Raw genomic sequence first — 25,056 nt, forward strand, 5'->3', positions numbered from 1 at the left:
TCTGTCTCCAATTCATCATTTTTATAAAAAAAGAGGTACAGTTTTGTAATTATTCTCTCTTTTGTAGGAAAAATCACCATACACTTTCTTCATGTATATACACTGCGTGTATGTGTATGTGTGTGTGTATGTGTACATATACATGCAATTAGATTCAATTACATTTTAACCCAACATATTTTGGGTTGTGTTTTCAGCTATATAAATTTCTTAATTTTAATTTTTTTGTGCCAAATCCTAGGGCTTGAATTGAGGGCTTGGGTGCTCTCCCTCTATCACTTGAACCACAGGTTTATTTCTGGCTTTTTTGGTGGTTAATTGGACATCAGAGTCTTATGAACTTCTTCCCCTTGATTCTCAGATCTTAGGCTCTTGAGTGGCTAGGATTACAGGCATGAGCCACCAGTACTCAGTTAAATTTCTTATAATTTAATCAAGAAAAACATATCTATTAGACATTTCAGTTTATATTATAGTATGAATATTTGGAGTGTGATCAAGATGATAGATCATGAGAAATTAGAAGGTTCACACCATTCTAGCAAAACAACATACCTGTTATTTTGACTCCTTCCTTGGTTTCAGCTGGTAGGCCAATACCAAATTCATTTTCTCCAGAGACTCTGAAGTAATAAATGGCTCCTTCTTGTAAGTTGGTAACTTTGTAGGAGAGGCGGTTACAGTTGTTGGTGACAGAGACCCATGCTTTCTTGCTGGCTTCACGTTTTTCGATGTGGTAATTCTTCACTTGTGCTCCACCGTCATTTTCAGGAACATCCCAGGACAACACTGCAGTCTCTTTGGTTACTTCATGTACCGTAATATTGGCTGGAGGACCAGGAGAATCTAAAACTTTGACAACAAAGGTCAAAGAAGCAGCACTCAAAACATTCTGAATTGTTAATGTGTATTTCCCAGAGTCATTTCTGTGGGCATTTTCAATAGTAAGTGATGTACGAGAGTCTGTGGAATCAATGTATGCTCTAGTACGAAGGTCAGTGTCTGGCTTATTCCAGGAGACATTGGGCACTGGTCTTCCTCGGAAAGGTACAGTCATGGTAAATGAGGACCCAGCTTTGACAACCAAGGTCTTTCTCATTTCACTGTCAAGATCAAATACAGGTTCTTCTTCTCTTTCTTTTGCTATCTGAGGGTCGGAGCTATCACTGGGATCACTAGCACCCACCTTGTTGACAGATCTTACTCTGAAGACGTATTCAGAGCCTGTTGTTAACCCACTTGCTGTATATTCTGTCCCTCGTAAGCTCTGAATGGCAGTTTTCCACTCAGTTTCATCAGACTTTTTGTATTCTACAGTATAGCCAGTTATTGGGGCTCCACCATCAAACAAGGGCTTAACCCAGCCAACAGTTATAGATGTCTTGCCTGAGTCTACAATTTTGGGTTTGGATGGAGGAGATGGCAAGAATACTGGATCTTCAGCTCGAACTAAGGGAGAGGTGTCACTTGGAAGACTTAGGCCAGCAGCATTTTCTGCATAAACCCGATACTCATATTCACAGCCTTCCCGAAGTCCTGTGGATTTCACTCTCAGATCATAGACTGGCTTTTTGTTTACGCGTACCCACCGCAGGCTGTTTTTCTCTCGCCTTTCAATTACATATCCAGAGATGTCACTGCCTCCGTCAGTCTCCGGTCTGGACCAGCAAAGTGTCATGGAATCTTTGGTTACAGATGTAATTTCCAGAGATGTGGGTGGACTTGGAACTGTGAATGGATCTTGTGCCTTCACAGCCACACTCTCTAGGGCCTCACCAACTCCGTACTTGTTAACTCCAGTTACCCTAAAGATGTATTCATTGCCCTTAAGTAACTTTGTCACTTTACAGGATGTTGTCCTCAACTCTGCTTCACATATCGTCCATGCAAGGCGGCTTGTTTCTCGTTTTTCTACAATGTAATAATCAATATCTGCACCACCATCTTCTTGGGGACGTCCCCAGGACAGCGAGCATTTCTCAGCCGTGAGGCCACTTATTTCAAGTGGTCCTGCTGGTGGGCCAGGCTTATCCAGTACTTTGCAATTAACTGCCATAGCGCGAGTGCCTGCAACATTCTTCAGTGTTAGCACGTACTGTCCAGTGTCTCGTCTCACACAGTCTTTAACTGTTAACAAGGTATTATAGTCTGTTGAGGTGATTTCTGTTCTTGCTCTTTCTTCAATTTCTACCCCATCCTTGGCCCAGGAAATGACTGGCAAAGGTCTCCCTGCAATATCTGCATTGATCTTGAGGATTTCTCCAGCTTTGACAACAATGACATCTCGGAACTTAACATCCATCATAATTCTTGGGGCTTCAACATCATCTTTAACTGTAATAGGTCCAGTGGACTCAGATGGCTCACTAACTGAGTCAGCAGCATTTCTTGCAAATACCCGGAACTCATAACGCTGATCTTCAGTAAGTTCAGTTACTTCAAAGTATGTCTCTTGCACATTAGTAAAATTGCACTTCAGCCACCGGCCATCTGGTAATTCTCGACGTTCAACAATGTACCCTGTGATCTTAGCTCCACCATCATAATGTGGTTTAGACCATTTAAGGGACACTGATTTTCTTGTGATATTTGTCACTTCAGGTTGTCCTGGAGGGTCACAAGGATCTCTTGCAGGGACTGGTTCACAAGCCTTACTGCATTTCCCAATGCCAGCTATGTTCTCAGCATATACACGATACTCGTACAGAAGTCCTTCATCAAGACCAGAGACTTTCATTTGAGTATCTGCAATGAGGACTTTATTTGCTTTTGACCAAAGAATGCTGCTTCTTTCTTTATACTCAAGGTGATAGCCAATCACTTGACTTCCTCCGTCATTGACTGGCACTTGCCAGCTTACAATCATGGTAGATTTTGTGGCATGCACAACTTTAGGCGTACCAGGAGGGCCTGGAGGGCTGAATGGATACTCAGCAACAACAGCAGAAGATTCACTGTAGGAGCTCTTTCCATACCGGTTTTCTGCACAAACACGGAACTGATATTCACTTCCTGTTATCAAGCGGACTATTTTAATGGATGTCCTTGCAACTGCTTGTGAAACTACCTGCCATGTCGTAGATGTAGTTTCTCTCTTTTCAACGACGTAATTGCTAATTTGGCAGCCACCATCATATTCTGGAGGATTCCAAGAAATGGTTACATAGTCACAGCTCACTTCATCAATACGTATAGGTCCAGGAGGTCCTGGTCTGTCAAGGACAATTACAGTGATGGGAACTGTTATAGATCCAGCACTATTTGAAACACACAATTCGTAAGTTCCAACATCCTCCCTTGATGCTTCCTTAATAGACAGTGTTGTTACAGTCTTTGAAGAAGAAACGTTGACTCTAGTTGTTTCTCTAAGTATCTGACCATCTTTTTTCCAGTTTATAGTAGCTTGAGGTCTTCCTTTGAATGGCACATCAATCTTGAGTTGGTCATTAGCCTTTACATTGAAAGTATGGTAAGGAAGTTCAACTGATGGCTTTATTTCAATGTCTCTTGCAATTACTGGCACACCAAGAGGTCTTGGATCACTTCTTCCTTTTTCATTAACTGCAGCTACCCTGAAGACATACTCTTCTCCTGCTGTTAGGCCGGACACAGTTGCTTCTAGAGTCTTAACTTGTGTGCAAGTGCTCCATTTTTCGCTGCCTTTAGTCTGCATTTCAACTACATAACCAGTAATTTTGCTGCCACCATCACTTTCTGGTTTTTCCCACTTAATTGTAGCTGTATTGCGGGTCACATCAACAAGAGTTACTCTTCCAGGGGGAAGTGGCGGTTCAGATACTTTAATGGGTTCAGTTGTTTCAGCTGGCAAACCAATACCATATTCATTGGAAGCCAAGACTCGGAAGTAGTAAGAACATCCTTCTTGTAGATTTTCAATTTTGAAAGTATTCTTAGTGCAATTGTTAGTAATAGTAGCATAGGCTTTTCTTGTAGTTTCTCGCTTTTCAACAATGTAATTGGTAATCTTAGCTCCTCCATCAATAAGGGGTGGTTCCCAGGCCAGTGTTACTGAGTCTTTCTTTACTTCTCTTACAGTCAGATTCACTGGGGCACTTGGTGAGTCAAGAACTCTGACATTAACAAAAGCTGTCTTGGAGCCACTGTTGTTTTCTAATGTTAGATTATACCGACCACTGTCAAATCTGGTAACATTGTCAATCACCAACATTGTGTAAGAGCTGGTTACCTCTATCTGAGCCCTCTCTGTGAGAATGCCTTCAGCCCTTTCCCATTTAACTTCAGGTTCTGGTCGACCTTTGATAGTGACAAACAGACGTAAAGTGGCACTTGCGCGCAGAATGACTACCTTTCTGAGATCAGCATCAAGTTCTATTTCTGGTGGTTCTGTTCTCTCTTGAGCAACAACTGAACCAGGTATAGTTGCAGGCTCTCCTACACCTTCAGAATTGAGGGCACAGATGCGGAAGTTATACTCAGTATTTTCTTTAAGTTTGGTCACTGTGAACTGCTTTCCTTGTAATCCTGATGGTGGAGTACAGGTTGTCCAGTCATCAGCAGCGGCTTCTTTGACCTCAATAACATAGCCTTTGACAGGTGCACCACCATCATAAATTGGCTTGTTCCAGGCCAAGGAGACAGAAGATCTGGATGTGTCTGTCACTTTTGGATTGCTTGGTGGACCTGGTGGATATAAGGCATCACAGGCACGGTAGAAAACAGATGGCTCACTAGGTTCACCAACACCAGCAGCATTTTCTGCAGCAACTCTGAATTCATAGGAATGACCTTCTGTAAGGCCAGTTACCCTGAACCTGAGATCTGTTAGTGTTTTCTTGTTGCATTTGGTCCATCTAATGCCATCCTTATCTCGTTTTTCAAGAATGTATCCCTCAATTGCAGCACCTCCATCGTCTACTGGGCGTGCCCATGTAACAACCATGGAATCTTTGGTGATTGCTGAGACTTCAGGTGTTGAAGGAGGGCCTGGAAGCTTATAAGGATTACAGGCTATCACAGGCTCAGATTCCAGGGGTTCTCCAATTCCATATTTATTCACAGCCATGACACGGAAAATGTACTCATTACCAGGAAGAAGTTTAGTGACTTTGTAGTTGAGAGCCTGTACCTCAGTGGAAACCTGGGTCCAGGAGAGTCGGCTAGTTTCTCTCTTTTCAATGATGTAATGTGAAATATTAGCACCGCCATCTTGCAAAGGTGGGCTCCATGCCAGGTAACACTTTTCTGCAGTAACTCCAGAAACTTTCAGAGGCCCTTCAGGAGGTCCTGGCCTATCAAGCACCTTGACAGTGATTGGTATAGACTTTGTCCCACCAACATTGCTGAGTTTCAGAATATATTGCCCACCATCAGTCCGTATACAATCTTTGACAACCAGTGTTGTTTTCTGAAGAGTAGATTTAATTTCCATTCTAGCAGTTGTTTCTTCTAGTTCTCTTCCATCTTTTGACCAAACAACATCAGGTATAGGTTTGCCACGGATATCAGCTTCAAGAACAAAAGTCTCTCCTGCATGAACAACAATGACATCTCTGTATTTTGGATCCAGTGAGGCATTTGGTGCATCAATTTCATCTCTTGCAGTAATGGCACCACTACTTTCAGATGGTTCACTAAAGTTACCGGCTGCATTTCTTGCAATCACTCTGAACTCATATCTTTGGTCTTCTACAAGTCCACTCACTGTAAATTCAGTTTCCAGTACATTGGTAAAGCTGGCTTTCATCCAGCGTCCATCAGGTAGATCTTTCTTTTCTACAATATAACCTGTTATTTTGCTACCTCCATCATAGGCAGGTTTCTTCCATTTCAGAGTGATGTTGTTTCTTGTTATGACAATGGCTTCAGGACGACCAGGTGGGTCACATGGATCACGAGCAACAAAGCACTCTGACACTTTGCTAGGTTTGCCAATGCCAACAATGTTTTCAGCAGAAACTTTGAACTCATATTCGAGGCCTTCATCAAGCCCAGTTGTTTTGAATTTGGTGTCTTGAATAGGAGCCTTATTTAATTTAACCCATAAAATACTGTTCTTTTCCTTCTGTTCAAGATGGTAGCCAATAACTTTGCTGCCACCATCATTAACTGGTTCATGCCATTGAACAAGCATTTGATCTTTTGAGACTGATGTCACAAAAGGAGTTCCAGGTGGGCCAGGCTCTTTAAATGGATACTGTACAACTACTGGTTTAGAATCCAAGGAGGTACTCTTTCCATACCTGTTTTCAGCAAAAATTCTAAACTGATACTCAGTGCCTGTTTTCAGTTTGGTTACTTTAATTGTTGTTCTTGCAACTGTTGCTGATACTATGTGCCAAGTGGTGGTGGTTGTATCTCGTTTCTCTACAATGTAGTTGCTTATTTGGCAACCACCAGTATATGCTGGTGGTTCCCAAGATATGACCACGTAGTCTGCACTAACTTCATCAAACTTCACTGGTCCAACAGGAGGTCCAGGCTTTTCCAAAACAATAATGCTGAGATTTTCTGTTGTTGTACCTGCACTATTTGTTGCTGTTATAGTATATTTTCCAAAATCATCTTTGCTACTTTCTTTAACGTGCAAAATGGTTGAAGTAGCTGTTTCTTCAACGTTTACTCTTGTTGTCTGCTTAAGAGGCTCACCATCTTTGACCCAAGAAATTTTGGGTCTTGGTCGGCCTATAACTGGAATTTCTATTTTAAGGTCTTCTCCAGCTTGGACACTGTATGTGTTAAATGGTAATTTCAAACTAGGCTGAATAGTCAGGTCCTTGGCTATGACTGGAACACCAAGAACTCTTGGATCACTTTTTCCTTTTTCATTGTAAGCCTTGACACGGAACTGATATTCTTGTCCAGAGCTCAAACCAGTAACAACTGCATTACAGACTTTGGATTCGGCCACAACACTCCATTTTTCTGTTCCTTTGGGCTGCATTTCAACAACATACCCCAGGATTCTGCTACCACCATCATGTTCTGGTTTCTCCCACAGAAGTGATGCACTGGTTTGGGACACATCCGTCAGTGTTACCTTTCCTGGAGGGGAAGGAGGTTCAGCAGCTTTCACAGCATCTACAGTTTCCACAGGGACACCAACTCCAAATTCATTCTCTGCCATGACTCTAAAGTAATAGATGGCTCCTTCTGTAAGATTCTCAACTTTAAAGCTTGTTTTGCTGCATTTACTGCTCACATTAGCATATGCTTTTCTGGTTGATTCACGTTTGTCAATAACATAGTTCTTGACCTTTGCACCTCCATCAATGACAGGTGGTTCCCATACCAGAAGGACAGAATCTTTTCTCACTTCCTTGACTGCCAAATTCTGGGGTGGTCCTGGGGTATCAAGGACTTTCACAGTTACAAAAGCAGACTTAGATCCACTGCTGTTTTCTAGCTTGAGAATGTATTTCCCAGCATCATTTCTGTCACAATTATCTATCGATAGTTGGGTAAAGTTTACTCCCTTTTCAATCTGAACCTTATCTGTGAATTCACCTTCTTCTCGAGACCAAGTGATCTCAGGTGTAGGACGACCTTTGAATGGAATATGAATTCTAACAGACCCACCAGCTCTAACTATGATTCCTTTCCTCAACTCAGAGTCAAGGTCAAGCTCAGGCGCTTCCAGTTTGTCTTCTGGCTTTACGGTACCAGGAACTGATGCAGCCTCACCTAAACCAACTTTGTTGAGGGCACAGACTCGTATTTTATATTCTTGGTGTTCAGTGAGTTTTGAGATTTCGAATCGAGTGACCCTCAGGCCCGTCTGTGGAGTAACTATTTGCCATTCTTCTTCATCTGCTTTACAGATTTCTACCATGTATCCCAGGATATCACTGCCACCATCATAGATGGGTTTACCCCAGGCAACTGTAATTGAATTTTTAGTGGTGTCTACAGTATGTGCATTGGTGGGTGGGCCAGGTTTGAAGACAGGATCACAAGCCTTATAATAAAGTGTAGCTGGACTGGGTTCTCCAACTCCAGCAGCATTTTCAGCAGAGACTCGGAATTCATACTCATGGTCTTCTGTTAACCCTGTTACTCTCAGACGCAAATCTGTAATGCGGCGTTTGTTACATTTTATCCACCGGATGCCACTTCTATCTCTTTTCTCTACAATATAACCAATAATTTCGCTTCCACCATCACTATCTGGACGGTTCCAACAGACAGTCATGGAGTCCTTGGCAATGTTGGTTACTTCCAAGCTTTTTGGTGGTCCAGGAAGCACAAATGGATTTTTCATTAGTACTGGTGCCGATTCCAAGGGCTCTCCAACACCGTATTTGTTGACAGCCATTATTCGGAAAATATATTCATTCCCTTCTAAGAGTTTGGTAACTTTCAGAGAATTGGTGACCACTTCTGAAGCCACAACAGTCCAGGCAAGTCGACTGGTTTCTCGCTTTTCAACAACATAGTGAGAAATGTCACTGCCACCATCTTGAAGTGGTGGAGACCATGTGAGAGTACATTTCTCAGAAGTGACTCCTGTAACCTGAACTGGCCCTTCTGGAGGTCCTGGTCTATCAAGCACTTTCACATTGACTGGGAATGACTTAGAACCAGCAACATTGGAAGCTCTTAAAATATACTGTCCACCGTCAATTCTGATGGCATCCTTTACAATTAGCAAAGCCTTGAAATCTGTGTTCTTTATTTCACATCTAGCAGACTCTTCAATTTCCTTATCTCCTCTTAGCCATTCAATGGTAGGTAGGGGCTTTCCATGGACATCAGCCTCAAGCCTGAATGTTTCTCCAGCATTTACCACTATTGTGTCTCTGAATTTTGGATCCATTGAAATTCTTGGGAGTTCTACCTCATCCTTGGCAGTTATTGGTCCAGTACTGTCAGAGGGTTTACTTATTGCACCAGCTGCATTTTTGGCAAGGACTCTGAATTCATATCTTTGATCTTCAGTAAGACCTGACACAGTAAATTGAGTTTCAATGACATTTGTGAAGCTGGCTTTCATCCAGCGACCCTCAGGTAAGTCACGTTTCTCTACGATGTAGCCTGTAATCATACTTCCACCATCATATACAGGTTTGGTCCATTGTAGGGTGATTTCATTTCTTTTAACTATTATTGCTTCTGGGGTTCCTGGTGGGTCGCAAGGATCTCGGGCTACATAGCATTCAGAATTTTTGCTTGCTTTACCCACACCAACAATATTTTCAGCATAAACTCTGAATTCATATTCAATACCTTCTTCAAGATTCAGTGCTTTAAATTGGGTGTCGTGAATAATGGTTTTGTTAACTTTTGTCCACAAAATGCTATTTCTTTCCTTTCTCTCAAGGTGGTAACCTATGACGGGGCTCCCACCATTATTAATTGGTTCATGCCACTGTATGACCATGGAGTCTTTGGAAATGGCTGTGACAAATGGTGTTCCTGGAGGGCCTGGCTCTTTGTAGGGATATTGAGCTATGATTGGCTCAGACTCCAAAGCGAAGCTTTGCCCATATCTGTTTTCAGCAAATATTCTGAATTGGTATTCTGTACCAGTTTTCAGTTTGGTTACTTTGAGTGTAGTTCTAGCAACAGTAGCAGAAACAACATCCCATACTGTGGTGGTCGTATCTCTTTTCTGAACAATGTAGTTGGTAATCTGGCAGCCCCCAGTATATAATGGAGGATTCCAGGATAATGTAATACTCTCAGCACTGACCTCATCAAATTTAACAGGTCCTTTTGGAGGATCAGGTTTATCTAGAGTTATAATTTCAATAGATGCTGTTTTCTGACCAACAACATTGGCAACTGTGATCCCATAATGTCCACCATCATCCTTATGTGTTTCTTTAATGCTGAGTGTAGTGAGGTCAAGTGAATCAGTAACATTGATTCTTGTGGTCTGCTTCAGGGGAAGATCATCTTTTGTCCAGGTAATTGTTGGCTTAGGTCGTCCAGAAACTGGTACTTCTATTTTCAAATCCTGGCCGACCTGTATGCTGTAACTGCTGAATGCAGGCCGTACATCGGGCTCAATGACCAGATCTTTGGCGATGATGGGAACTGCAAGAGACCTGGGATCACTTCTCCCCTTTTCATTTACAGCAACAACTCTGAAAAGATATTCTTCTCCCTGAGTTAGGTTGGTAATTACGGCTTCAAGGGACTTCACTCGAGCACACTCTGACCACTTCTCAGTGTTTTTAGCTTGCATTTCCACAATATACTGAATGATTTTACTTCCACCATCATGTTCAGGTTTTGTCCAACTGAGAGAGACACTGTTTCTGGTGACATCATCCACAGTTATTTTTCCTGGAGGCTGTGGGACTTCTGCAACCTTAATTGGATCTGCAGTGCGGGCAGGAAGGCCAATACCATACTCATTCTCGGCTGTGACTCTAAAGTAATAACTGCAGCCTTCTTGGAGCTGATCAATTTTCCAAGAATTTTTATGGCAATTTGTAACAACGGCAGCATACGATTTTCTTGTGGCTTCACGTTTCTCAACGATGTAGTTTTTGATTTTGGATCCTCCATCCAACAAAGGAGGTTCCCATGTGATTGATACTGAGTCTTTGGTGATTTCAGTGACTTTCAGGTTCACAGGTGGACTTGGTGTGTCCAAGACTCTCACAGTAACAAAGGCAGACTTTTGTCCACTGCTGTTTTCTAATGTGAGAGTATATTTTCCACTATCATATCGATTGACATTGTCCAGGACAAGAGAAGTGAAGCTGCTGGTAACATCAATTATAGCTGCATCCCGGATATCACCATCCACCTTTCCCCACTTCACTTCTGGTGTAGGACGACCTTTTATAGGCACAAATAACCGTAAGGAGCCGCCTGCCCTTATATTTATAATTTTCCTTAGTTCTAGGTCAAGATCCAAGTCTGGTGCTTCCAATTTTTCTTCAACAATTATTGGTCCAGGGATGTCTGCATGTTCGCCAACTCCAGCTTTATTAATGGCACAGATACGGAAGTTGTATTCATGCTTTTCCAATAACTTCTCTATTTCTATGTTGGTTTTATTGATTCCAGTTGGTGGAGTGCACATTGTCCATTCGCCAACACTCACGTCACATTTTTCAACAATGTACCCTTGGATTTCACAGCCACCATCATATATTGGTTTGCTCCAAGAAAGGAAAACTGAAGATCTGGTGATATCCATGACTTTGGGGTTGTTTGGAGGTCCTGGTTTATAAATAGGATCACAAGCTTTTTGGTAAGCAGAAGGAGGGCTTGGTTCACTAAGACCAGCAGCGTTCTCAGCTGAGACACGGAATTCATAATCATGATTTTCGATGAGTCCAGTTACTCTTAAGCGCAGTTCTCCAATCAGACGCTTGTGGCATCTTGTCCATCGAATGCCCTCTTTATCCCGCTTTTCAAGAACATATCCAAGAATTTCACTGCCACCATCTGATGCTGGCCTCTCCCAGACAACAATCATTGAATCTTTGGTCACTGTTGTGACTTCTGGAGCTCTTGGTGCATCTGGCACTACAAATGGATTCTTGGCAATTAATGGCTCAGATTCAAGAGGTTCACCAACTCCATATTTGTTTACAGCCATTATACGGAAAATATACTCATTGCCTTCCAGAAGCTTAGTAACTTTGCAGCTGAGAGTTTGCACATTAGCATCAACCACAGTCCAAACAAGTCGGCTGGTTTCCCGCCTTTCCACGATATAATTTATGATGTCACTTCCACCATCTTGAAGTGGAGGTTTCCAAGCCACTGTGCATTTTTCTGCTGTGACTCCTGATATAACAATGGGTCCTTCAGGTGGCCCTGGTCTGTCAAGAACTTTGACAGCCACAGTAACTGATCTCTCTCCTGCAACATTTTTGGCTTTCAGAATGTAATTGCCACTATCAACACGTATTGCGTCCTTTACGCTGAGACTGGTGGCAAAGTCAGAGCTCTTAATTTCTAACCTTGCTGTGCTTGACAGATCCTGATCACCTTTTATCCACTGAGTGGTTGGTATTGGTTTGCCATGTATGTCCGCTTCAATCTTGAATGACTCACCAGCATGAACCACAATCATGTCTTTGTACTTGGGGTCCATACTTATTCTTGGTGGATCTACCTCATCTCTTGCTGTTATTGCCCCTGTGCTTTCTGACGGCTCACTAAACACTCCTGCAGCATTTCGAGCTATGACCCGGAATTCATATCTATGATCTTCAATTAGGCCAGTTACTTCAAATTGGGTGTCAATGATATTTGTAAAACTGGCTTTCATCCAGCGGCCATCAGGTAGTTCTTTCTTCTCAACAACATAACCAGTGATCTTGCTTCCACCATCATAGGTAGGTTTTTTCCACTGAAGAGTCACCGAATTCCTTGTGACAATGATGGCCTCTGGTCGTCCTGGTGGGTCGCATGGGTCACGAGCTACGTAGCATTCTGATGGTTTGCTTGGCTTGCCAATGCCTACAATGTTCTCTGCAGAGACCCTAAACTCATATTCAATGCCTTCTTCCAGGCCAGTTGTCTTAAACTTGGTTTGAGGAATAGGTGTTTTATTTAACTTGACCCAGAGGATGCTATTTCTTTCCTTGCGTTCTAGATGATAGCCAATAACTTTGCTTCCTCCATCACTGACTGGCTCATGCCATTGCACCTCCATGCTGTCCTTGGAAGAGTGTGTGACAAAGGGTGTGCCAGGTGGACCAGGAACTTTGAATGGGTACTGGGCAATAATAGGCTCTGAGGTGAGATAGGTACTCTTCCCATATCGGTTTTCAGCAGCAATCCTAAACTGATATTCACACCCAGTCTTTAATCGGCAGGCCTTTATCGTTGTTCTTGCAACTGTGGCTGACACAATTTGCCAGGTAGTTGTAGATGTGTCTCGTTTCTCAACAATGTAATTATTGATAGAACTTCCACCATCATACTTCGGTGGTTGCCAAGAAAGAGTGATACTGTCAGCTGTCACTTCATCCACTTTAACTGGTCCAGTGGGAGGACCTGGTTTGTCAAGAACAATAACATTGAGCGTTTCAGTGGCTTCACCAGCTGAGTTAGTCAGTTTAACTACATAATGCCCAACATCTTCTCGGCAGGCTTCCTTTATTGTCAGTAGTGAATTATTTTCTGTGCTCTCTGCATTCACTCTAGTTGTCTGCCTCAGGGGTACATCATCTTTTTGCCAGTGTACAGCTGGGGCAGGGCGTCCAATGAATGGCACATCAATCTTAAGGTCTTCACCAGCAAGTACAGTGAACGTAGTGAAGAGAAGCTTGAAGGCTGGTGGAATGACGAGATCTTTGGCAATCACTGGCACACTCAGTTGTCTAGGATCACTAATACCCTTTTCATTCTGTGCTGAAACACGGAAGGAGTATTCTTCACCCTGAATCAATCCTGTTATAGTGGCTTCAGTGACTTTGACGGTGGCACACGTAGCCCATTTGTCACTACCTTTGCTCTGCATTTCTACTATGTAGCCTAGAATTCGGCTGCCTCCATCATGCTCTGGCTTCTCCCAAGAGAGAGACACGCTGTTTCTTGTGACATCCACCAGAGTTATTTTTCCTGGAGGAAGAGGCCGCTCTGATGCTTTCACAGACTCTGCAGTTTCAGCAGGCAGGCCAATGCCATATTCGTTTTCAGCAAGAACCCTGAAATAATAACTGCAGCCTTCTTGAAGCTGCTCTACCTTCCAGGAAGTCTTGTGGCAGTTTGTTGCAACAGTTGAATATGCTTTTCTTGTTGATTCCCGCTTTTCAACAATATAGTTCTTTATTTTTGAGCCTCCGTCAAGAAGAGGTGGTTCCCATGTCAATGTGACAGATGTCTTTGTGACCTCCTTTATCTTCAGGTCTTGTGGAGGGCCTGGTGTATCCAGCACTCTAACATTGACAAATGCAGACTTACTACCTGAGCTATTTTCTACAGTTAGTATGTACTTGCCACTGTCAAACCTGTTGACATTTCCAACAATAAGCAGGGTGTAAGAGCTTGTGGATTCAATGCTAGCTTTATCCAAAGATTCTCCATGTTCCCGAGCCCACTTCACCTCAGGTGCAGGTCTTCCTTTGATTGGAACAAAAAGTCTCAGGGTACAACAGGCTCTTATGGTGACGACTTTGCGCAAGTCTGCATCCAGTTCAATCTCCGGAGGAAGCATTCTTTCTTCAGCCTTTGGAGTCCCAGGAACAAGGGCAGGTTCCCCAAGTCCCTCAGAATTCATGGCATAGATGCGGATTTTATATTCCTGGTTCTCTATGAGACCGGTGATAGTATAGGAAGTTGCCTTAAGCCCAGCTGGTGGGGTGACAATCTGCCATTCATCTTCTTCTGGCAGGGCAATCTCAACCATATACCCAGTGATTTCTGAACCACCATCATAGATAGGTTTGTTCCATGCAATTGAAATGGACGATCTACTGGTATCCAGAACACGCGGGTTACCTGGTGGGCCAGGTTTAAACACCGTGTCACAAGCTTTATAAAACGGACTGGTTGAACTTGGTGCACTAACGCCGGCCGCATTTTCAGCCATGATCCGGAACTCATATTCATGTCCTTCTGTCAGTCCAGACACTTTATATCTTAAATCAGTTAGTGTCTTTTTGTTGCATTTTACCCAGCGCTGGCCAGCTTTATCACGCCGTTCCACTATGTAGTTTGTGATTTCACTTCCACCATCAGAGTCAGGGTGTCCCCAGCAGACAACCATGGAATCTTTAGTAATAGTGGTGACTTCAGGGTTTTTGGGTGGATCAGGGGGCCCATAAGGATCTACTGCAAGCACAGGCTCTGATTCTAGTGGTTCTCCAACTCCATATTTATTTACAGCCATGACCCGGAATATGTATTCGTTGCCTTTCAAAAGTTTAGTGACCTTTAGTTTTGTTACCTGGACTTCAGAGGCTACATTTGTCCATGCTAGCCTGCTAGTTTCACGTTTCTGTACTATGTAATGATCAATTTTCGCGCCTCCATCATCCAGTGGAGGCAACCATGACAAGACACACTTTTCTGCGGTTACATCAGACACAGCTAATGGTCCTTCAGGTGGCCCTGGTCTGTCAAGAACTTTGACATTGAAAATGTGTTTGGCAAAACCACCAGGATTGGTTGCTGTAAGGATATAGCCACCACTATCTTTTCTTGATGAATCCTTATTTATCAGATTGGTGGAGAAATCTGCAATTTTTATTTCTAATTTTCCTGTGCCTTCGAGATCCTTTCCATCTTTAGTCCATTCCATTGTTGGAGGTGGGCGACCTGAAACATCAGCTTCCAGTTTGAATGTTTCCCCTGCTTTTAATGTAATTGTGTCCTTGAATTTAACATCTACCATTATTCTTGGTGCTTCCAGGTCGTCCCTGCATGTGATGGCATCTGAGGGCTCAGATGGCGGACTAATAGCACCAGCAGCATTTTTGGCAATCACACGGAATTCATAGGCAGCATCTTCAGTTAGGCCACTGACTGTAAATTCATTCTCCAAAATGTTGCTGAAGTTAGCCTTCAACCACCGTCCATTAGGAAGATCTCTCTTCTCAACTACGTAACTGGTAATTTTAAAGCCTCCAGTATATTCAGGCTTAGCCCATTTAAGTGCGACTGTGTGTCTGGTGATATTGAGAGGTACTGGTTTCCCCGGTGGGTCAATGGGATCCAAAGCAAACACTGGTTCCGATGGTTTGCTTGGCTTGCTTTTGCCTGCCATGTTTTCTGCAATTACTCGGAATTCATAAGCAATACCATCTGTAAGTCCAGTTGATTTGAAAATGTTGCCTGGTACTAGTGCCTTGCTCACGGTCTGCCAGAGAATACCATTTCGTTCTTTTCTTTCAACGTGATATCCTAAAATGGGGCTTCCACCATCAGAAAGTGGCTCATTCCAGCTAATTGTCATTGAGTCCTTGGAAACTGCAGTTACCTGAGGGGTACCAGGAGGCCCAGGAACCTTAAATGGATAGTTGGCAACTACGGATGCTGATGTGATGCCTGGTCCAACTCCATATCTATTTTGAGCTTTTACACGGAATTGATACTCCACCCCAGTAGTAAGACGAGTGGCTTTATAGGTAGTGCGAATCACCGTGGTTGCTAACTCCACCCATGTAGTACTATCAGTCTGACGCATTTCTACTACATAGTTGCTTATTGGTACACCCCCATCATTCTCAGGTGGGTCCCAAGAGAAGGTCACAAAGTCAGAAGAAATTTCATCAAATTTGATTGGTCCAGTTGGTGGCCCTGGGATATCATGGACTTGAATGGTAATGACATCACCGACCTCTCCTACAGTGTTTCTGGCAGTTAGTGGATAGGGACCACTATCACTTCTGACACACTCATTGATATTTAAGATTGTGGAAGTTGCTGTGTTTTCAAAGTTCACTCTCTGTGTCTGTTTAAGAATCTGGTCTCCTTTCTTCCAGGTAACTGTGGGTTTTGGTCGACCGAGCACTGGAATTTCAACCTTGATATTGTCACCAGCTCTGGCAATGACCAGTTTCTGATAGATGCCGCGGAGATCCAACTCTGGAAGCATTGTCTGCTCCTTGACAGTGACAGGCCTGCTTTCTCGAGGGGCACTTCTCCCTGCACTGTTGACTGCCATCACTTGGAAGGTGTATTCCTCCCCTTCCGTTAGATTCTTCACAACACATTCTAAACCTTTCACAGTTGTGATATGGGTCCACTGGTCAGAGCCTTTTCTTTGGGCTTCAATAACATAGCCAGTGATCTTACTGCCACCATCATGTCTGGGTTTGGGCCATGCTAGGCTAACTGTGTTCTTAGTTATGTCCATAATATTAAGGCTGTCTGGGGGTGATGGTGCTTCAGAGGCTTTTACAGGTTCTGTGGTTTCTGTTGGCTCACCAATTCCATATTCATTCTCTGCCATCACTCTGAAGAAGTATTCACATCCTTCAGACAACCCAGTAACTTTGTATGTACACTTATGACACTTAGTGCTGACTGTGGAATAAGATTTCCTTGTTGCTTCACGTTTCTCCACGATGTAGTTTGTAATTCTCGATCCGCCATCTATTAGAGGGAGGTCCCAGTGCAAGGTGACACTGTCCTTTGTGATATCTGTAGGCCTCAGGTTAAGGACGGGGCCTGGTGTGTCCAAGACTCTGACGTTAACAAAGCCACTTTTCTTGCCAGCAGGGTTCTCAATGGTCATCACAAATTTACCAGTGTCATATCTGTTACATTCTGGAATAATCAGAAGGGTAAATGACTCTGTATTCTCGATGTTGGCTCGGTGTTTCAGGTTGATGTCGTCTTTGGTCCATGTCACTTCAGGAGCCGGACGACCTTTAATTGGCACAAAAATTCGAATACTGAGTCCTGCTCTAACCACAAGTGTTCTCCGCAGCTCAGCATCTAGTTCAAAATCAGGAGCCATTTCCCGATCGACAATTTCAACATTTGGAATTACTGCTGGCTCCCCAACGCCTGCATCATTGACGGCACTAATTCTAAAGTTGTATTTTTCTTTAGTTTGAAGATCAGGGACAACAAATTGGGTGATTCTGAGGGCAGTTCCTGTTGTATCTTTTACCCAAGCATCATCGCCTACTTTTTGATGCTCTACCACATAGCCAGTGATTTCAAGTCCACCATCATAGTGAGGCTTGCCCCATGCTAACGAAGCAGATTTTTTGGTGGTATCGGTGACATGTGCATTTGAAGGTGGCCCTGGAGGATCTAAAAATGAAAAAAAATAAAAAGTACATGTTAAGAGTTTGGCTTTGGATAATCTATATCCAGTATTGGCTCTCTCAAAGAAGTAGTGGTGAAAAAGGTAAATACTAACATGCTACGTCTTTCATTAGAACAGGATTGGAAGCATCACTCGGTGGACCAATTCCTGCTCTATTTTCCGCACTGACACGGAATTCGTAGGTGTTTCCTTCTTGTAGTCCTGTTACTTTGCATCTGAGATCAGAAACAGGTGTCTTTGTTGCTCGCACCCATCTCAAGCCTTTCTTTTCTCTCCTTTCGATGTGGTATCCGGTGATCTCACTGCCGCCATCATCAGCTGGTCTTTTCCAGCTGACAGTGGCAGTGTTTTTCGTGACATTTGATATCTCTGGTTTTCCAGGAGGACCGGGAGGACCTACAAATGAAACAGATTTGTGAGAAATCCATGATTCCCTGAACTCTGTTGTAAATGTTCACACATCAGTTCCTTCACATGCTCTACCTACCAAATCTGTCCACCATTTTGACAGGTTCAGACTGCACAGGTTCTCCTTTGCCATAGTGGTTCACAGCTGAAACTCGGAAGAGGTACTCATTTCCTTGGATGAGTTTGGCTACCACGTGCCTGCAAGACTGAATATCTTCAGAAACCACTGTCCACAAAAGTCGGCTGGTTTCTCTCTTTTCAAGAACATAAGACTTAATTGGCGATCCACCATCTTCCAAGGGAGGTGTCCATGTAAGCGTTGCCTTTTCAGCCGAAACATTACTGATTTCAATAGGACCTGGAGGACCAGGCACATCCAGGACTGTTACCTTCACGTGTTCCTCCTTTGTTCCAAAAGGATTGGTAGCAGTGATGGTGTATTCACCAGCATCCTTTCTGCTGGAATACTTGATTGTAAGCATAGAACTTGTTGGTGTGGAAGTTATTTGAGCAATATCTGATGGTCTAACATCTTTTCCTTCCCTGGACCAACTTGACTTTGGAAGGGGTTTGCCAAGAATGCTAATGGCACTTAAAACAATGGTATCCCCTGCTTTAACTGTGAGGCCATCTTTTATCATAGGATCAAGGACAATAGTTGGTGCCTCTGCAAAGGAAAAAGAAAACTCATTTTAATCAGGAAAGCAAGACAGGCATACTTGCCCTATTTTAATAAAATAAAATAGTATAATTGACATACCATATTCATCCTTGCAAATAATGGTCCCTGTACTTTCTGATGGAGGGCTGATGGCACCTGCTGTATTTTTGGCTCTAATTCTGAATTCATATTTTCCACCCTCAACAAGGTCAGTTACAGTAAAAGCACAGTCTGGAACATTAACATGATTGGCTTTCATCCAAGACTTAGAAGGCAGATCCCGCTTCTCTACTATATATCCAGTTAACTTATGACCACCATCGTATTTGGGTTCGGTCCATATGAGAGTCACTGAATTCCTTGTTACACTAATAACTTCAGGTTTTCCAGGAGGATCTAAAACAAAAAAAAAAATAAAACCAGTCAGAGAAATTCCAGTGTTTGCTTCAGGAGGCAAATACCGCTGTTTTTTTTTTTTTTTTTTTTTAGTAAAAGGACTTACCAATAGGATCAAGTGCCACAACTGGCTCTGATGGCAGGCTTGGCTTACCCACGCCTGCTAAATTGATGGCCATAACTCGGAACTCGTATTCCAGACCTTCAGTTAATCCTGTCACTTTAAAGTCTTTCATTCTTATAGGAGTCTTGTTAGCTCTCTTCCACAGAAGGCTGTTTCTTTCCTTGAACTCAATATGATACCCTAAAAAATGACCCATGAATGTATCAGTTCAAATAGAAAATATAAATGTAGACTGATTTAAAAAATATATACATACTTTATCCCAAATTCTTTATATATGGCCATGTTGATCAGAAAACCATTCTAGCAACATATATTATATATATGTCATTACCAAGTATAGTGTCATTTTTTACTTGGAATATGCATAATTATTATCCCTTCTCTTTTTTTTTTTTTGGGTCCGGTCATTGGGCCTGAACTCTGGGCCTGGGCGCTGTCCCTCAGCTCTTCAGCTCAAGGCTAGCGCTCTACCACTTGAGCCACAGCACCACTTCTGCCTTTTTTCGTTTTGCTTATGTGGTGCTGAGGAATCGAACCCAAGGCCTCAGGCATGAAAGGCAAGCGCTCTACCACTGAGCCACCTTCCCAGCCCCTATTATCCCTTCTCTTAAGAAAAAGAAAGATATTCTCATCATGGAAGACTTTGTTGACCATTACATTAGAAAGTTTTCGATGAAATTAAACATTATCCATGTATATTGAAAAATACACTATTGAATATGAAGATATGGGAGAAGAGATACATCTTTTTTTCAGGGAAATATTTAAATGGAACATTGGTATGAAAGCTGTCGGATAAAAGTAAACTAAATACCTGTAATTGGAGAACCACCAGTTTTTCTGGGGTCAGTCCATGTTAGAGATACTGAATCATGTCTCACATCCACAATAGAGGGAGGTGGGGGAGCATCAGGTACATCTAGGAAGAGGCAGATAAAGCAAGATTCATAATAAGGTAACTTCACAAAATCAGGTTTTGCTTTATGCTTTTTGACTTTTAGACACTTACCAAATGGGTGTTTAGCAACAACTGGCTCCGATTTTAGGCCTTCTCCTACACCATATTTATTTTCAGCACTGACCCTAAAGGTGTATTCCATGCCCTCATGAAGCCTGGTTACTCTAAATGTGGTTTTCTGGACTGCCGAGGCACATGTCACCCACTTGTTGTTTACAGAATCTCTCTTCTCTAGCACATAGTTGGTGATTTCAGAACCTCCATCATCCTTTGGAGGTCCCCACTTTAAGGTCATGGCTTCTGCTGTAACTTCATCAAATTTGATTGGCCCGGTGGGAATGCCAGGCTTGCCAACAACTTTTATGGAAAGAGTTCCTTCCTTAGTGCCGGCAGCATTCTTCAGTGTGATTGTGTATTTCCCAGCATCAGATTTTTGGCAATCATAAACAACAAGCGTTGTGTTAACTGCAGACGACTCCACACTAACTCGTGTGTCAGTTGCCAGAGGATCCTCGCCTTTCTTCCAGGATACTGATGGTGCTGGCTTGCCCTTTATGGGGATTTTAAGACGGAAGTTGCTGTTTTCTTTAGCCAAATAGCACAAATCAGGTAGATCCTTTAAGTCAAGATCTGGTGCCACTGTGAAACAGCAGAAATGAGTTATTGTGCATTTGAAGACTAGGAAATTAACTCAGATCATTATAATTATTAAAGTTTTCTTTTTCTTGGTAAATCAGTAAGTAGAGCGCAAGCATGCACTTCTGATGACAGTAAGTAGAGAATGAAAAGAATGCAGATGTATGTGGAGAGGCTTACCAACATCATCCTTTGCCAAAACAGTGATTTCGCTTGGAGTTCCTTCTCCGTTGTCATTCTCAGCACTCACTCTGAAGGTATATTCCTTCCCTTCAGTCAAATCTTTTGTTGTGTACTGCATACTTAATGATTTCATAACTCGCTGCCACTTATTTTCTTCTGTCAGAAAATCAACAACATATCCAGTAATTCGACTTCCACCATCACTGCGAGGCTTTTTCCAGCCAATGGTACAAGATGATTTAGTTACAGACAACGCTTTCAGGTCCACAACTGGTCCAGGAGTTTCTAAAGCACAGAAGAAATGATAAGTCTAAGTCTCCGGTGACTAAGGTAGGATGTCCCTTAACACAATGGGGTGGTAGGGCATGCTCACCGGAAGCCTTGACGGCATCACGCGTTTCACCTGGATCACCGATTCCATACTCATTTTCAGCAAACACTCTGAAGAAGTAAGATTTCCCTTCTTCTAAGTTGGATATTCTGAAGCTTGTTTTTGAGCACTCAGTTGTCACTGTAGACCAGGACTTCCTCTCTGCATCACGTTTTTCTACCACATAGTTAATGATGGGGCTTCCACCATCAATAATGGGAGGATCCCAGGTGACATAAGCAGAGTCTTTGGATATTTCCTTAACAGTCACATTGACAGGTGGCCCAGGAGTATCTAGATAATTTGTGAGTAAACAGGAATGAGCATGTAAAAATACATAAGTGATTAGTGTAAACTCATATCATTCTTTGTTCCAAGTAGACTTACCAAGTACTTTTACTACAATGGTGTATTCCTTTTTACCACAGCTGTTCTCCAGGGTTAAGATATATTTTCCTGCATCGTATTTATTCACATTTTCACAGCGCAAGAAAGTGTCAAAGTCAGTTGACTTTATGTCCAGTCCAATCCTTTCTCTTAAGTTAACATTTGGTTTGGACCAAGTAATCTTCGGAGGTGGGCGTCCTTTGACTGGTACGTACAGTCTCATTGTAACACCAGCACGTAGTATAAGTGTTTTCCTTAACTCAGCATCAAGTTCTCCTTCCGGTGGAACTATTTAATTTTGGGGTAAAGAAAGAGCAATAAAAATTTAATGCTCAAATGTATTTCTAAGGACTAGCCTTATCAATTCTAAAATATATTTCCTTTTTAAAACCCATTATTTGTTCTTTAAAAATACCCTAAATATAATCCTCAAAATTAATTCAAGATTCTATACCAATGTTGATCTTCCCATTTTCCAGGATGTTTTAGACTGAACCATGTATTCATTGGAGGATGAATGTGTCTTCTCATAAACCTTTTATACATTCAAAGTCCACACACACACACACACACACACACACACACACACAAACTCAATGTAGATGATTGGTCTTTGTCTATCTTCCAGTGTAGGAGGGAAAGTAATGGTGGTTAAAACATAATGCAAAGTATTTTTTTTAAAGTAGAGAATGTTTATGGAAAGTATATGAACTAAAGAAATAGGGGGAAGGGAACTTAAGATGGAGCGCCTGCCAGTTAGAGTTATGGACTATTCTAGATTAAATCTAGAATAATGAATAAGCTCATTACTGAGTTCAATTAAAAAAACCCTCTTTATTCTCAGGATAAAATTACTGTATTCCATAATTCTTTTGAAGACATAAAAGTTTTATGTATATAAGAGACACTTCTGAAACCCACATATCACTGTTATATCATGACATACCAACCCAGCTCTTCTAAAATGGATTCCAGGAGTAACGAATTCCACAGCTTGTGCATGAATACATATCCATAAGGAGGTTTATTCTCTCTCTTAGACTATGACTAATACTGCTAATACTTACTTAAGATATCCTTGGGGCAGTGTTTATCTGGCACATCACTGGGGTCACTGTATCCTATCTTATTCACAGCGTAGACTCGGAATTGATATTCTGTGTTTTCTATCAGGCCAGTAACCTCAAAGCGAGTTTTCTGTAGCTTCTCTGGTAAGTTGCACCTCACCCAGTGATCAGAGTCAGCTCGTTTTACTTCAACAAGATAACCAATGATAGGGCTACCACCATCAAAAGCTGGCTTGCCCCAAGATAAACTCACGGAGCTATGGGTTGTATCATATACTTTAGGGAAAGCTGGTGGGCCAGGAGGATCTGAGAAGAAAAAATGATAGGAGACAGTTTTAATGAAAACTAGAATCCTTGCTAAGTAATGCTAATTATAACACACAGGATGGAACTCTTTGATAAAAACTTACACAGAGGATCCTGAGCATAAGCAGCTTTGGATGCATCACTGGGTTTGCCTGGTCCAGCTTTGTTGATAGCTGTAACTCGGAACTCATATTCAGTGCCTTCTTGGAGACCTGTTGCTTTTATAGTTCTTTCTATAACTGGTTTTCTGTTGACCTTAGTCCAGTTAAGTGCCTGAGTTTCCCGCTTTTCAACTAAATATCCAGTGATAGGTGAGCCACCATCATTGGCTGGGGCTTTCCAGCTGACTGTCATGTGGTCTTTGGTTATGTTGCTAATAACAGGAGGATCACAGCGTCCAGGTGGGTCTGCAGAGATTGAGTGAAAAGGTAAGTCCCCAAGCCCAAAGGTGCAGGAAGGAAAAGGAAAAGCTAGAGAAAATGTTCTTACCGTATGGGTTTTTAGCAATTGCTGGTTCAGTGAAGATGGGATCACCCACTCCATATTTGTTTTCAGCACAGATACGGAACTGATACTCATGACCCTCTATGAGCTTCTCCACAGTACAGCTGGTGATGGGCACAGTAGCAGAGACTTGAGCCCAGTTAGGCCTGCTTGTTTCACGTTTGTCAACAATATAGTTGGTGATTTCTGAGCCTCCATCTTCAAGAGGAGGCTCCCAAGAAAGCATTGCACGATCTGCATACATTTTGTTGATTTTAACAGATGCTGGAGGACCTGGTTTATCTGAAAGAATATGGAACAAAAGTGAAGTCTTTCAATAACAAGGGAAATGAGTGTAGAGTAGAAAAGTTGAGAGACCTGGGCGCAATATCTATATTGTTAATTTCCTGTATGATCTTGAACATCACTTCAAGGTCTTAGTTTCCTTATTAGCTAACTGGAATATGTGAGCTTTAATATTCTTCTCAGCTCAGAAATACTATTGGTCTCTGATAAGATTAATTCTATGTTTAGGAAATATACATTAGGATATATACTTTGTAGGTTTTTTCATATCCTGCTAACTAAAGTAAAATATTATTGAGCTAATTAAATTACCTAATACTTTAAGCTTAATGGTGGCTGATTTGGAACCACTTGAATTTTCAGCAGTAATAGTATAATCTCCTGAGTCCTTTCGGTTCACACTGAATAGCTCTAAGGTGCACAGGTTCCGCTTCATGGCCATCTTTATGCCTTCGGCTGGTTTTATAGGAGTGCCATCTTTCTTCCAAGAAACTGTTGGCATTGGTTTACCAAAGACGGTAGCATCCAAGCAAACATTAGTTCCAGCTTTCACAGTGAGCAAAGATTTCATATCCACACTTAACTCTATCCTGGGAGGAACTGGAAAGTAATAAGATAAAAAGACCCAATGTGCATAAAACAAAAACACACAAAACACAAGTAATTTATATAACAAATCAATATAGATTTTGTTAATAACATGTTTTGTCTCTTAGAAGGATAAGATTCTTTTTTATTTCTAACATGCAAATGTATATGTTTATAGAGTACAATGTGATGTTCTGGTATATGTATGATAATGGAGCATTTAATCTAACATTAATCACTTCACCTACTCAGCATTATTTTTGTGGCTAGACCATTTAAAATCTAGTCTTGGCAATCTTAAGACATAACCATGTTGACCTAATTTTAACTAGAGCCACTGCTCTCTGAACTAAAATGTATTCCTTATGAGACTTTTAACCCTTTGCCTGACATCTTTTCCTTGTTCATTTCCCTGCCCCACCTTCTTGTAACCATCAAGATCAGAATTTTTTAAAGCAATGTACTCATGATAAAAGTAACAAAGATGTGATCTCAAAATGGAA

The 25,056-nt window shown here is 42.0% G+C and overlaps 1 protein-coding gene across 1 annotated transcript in view; it reads right to left on the reverse strand.

Annotated features, from left to right (window-relative positions):
- Positions 1 to 25,056, reverse strand: part of Ttn (titin) — a 281,635-nt gene that overhangs the window by 32,315 nt on the left and 224,264 nt on the right. The window contains exons 264-277 of the mRNA XM_013027532.1: positions 24,278 to 24,565; positions 23,666 to 23,962; positions 23,281 to 23,583; positions 22,871 to 23,176; positions 21,804 to 22,091; positions 21,420 to 21,710; positions 21,044 to 21,331; positions 20,279 to 20,866; positions 20,084 to 20,188; positions 19,249 to 19,446; positions 18,846 to 19,142; positions 18,165 to 18,752; positions 17,771 to 18,073; positions 556 to 17,661 (exon numbers count right to left, since the gene is read on the reverse strand). Coding sequence (XP_012882986.1) covers positions 556 to 17,661; positions 17,771 to 18,073; positions 18,165 to 18,752; positions 18,846 to 19,142; positions 19,249 to 19,446; positions 20,084 to 20,188; positions 20,279 to 20,866; positions 21,044 to 21,331; positions 21,420 to 21,710; positions 21,804 to 22,091; positions 22,871 to 23,176; positions 23,281 to 23,583; positions 23,666 to 23,962; positions 24,278 to 24,565 — 21,246 coding nt within the window. The remainder of the gene's footprint in view (positions 1 to 555; positions 17,662 to 17,770; positions 18,074 to 18,164; positions 18,753 to 18,845; positions 19,143 to 19,248; positions 19,447 to 20,083; positions 20,189 to 20,278; positions 20,867 to 21,043; positions 21,332 to 21,419; positions 21,711 to 21,803; positions 22,092 to 22,870; positions 23,177 to 23,280; positions 23,584 to 23,665; positions 23,963 to 24,277; positions 24,566 to 25,056) is intronic.

The sequence above is a fragment of the Dipodomys ordii genome, unplaced genomic scaffold, assembly GCF_000151885.1.
Source record: "Dipodomys ordii isolate 6190 unplaced genomic scaffold, Dord_2.0 Scaffold5, whole genome shotgun sequence".
Lineage (NCBI taxonomy): Eukaryota > Metazoa > Chordata > Mammalia > Rodentia > Heteromyidae > Dipodomys > Dipodomys ordii.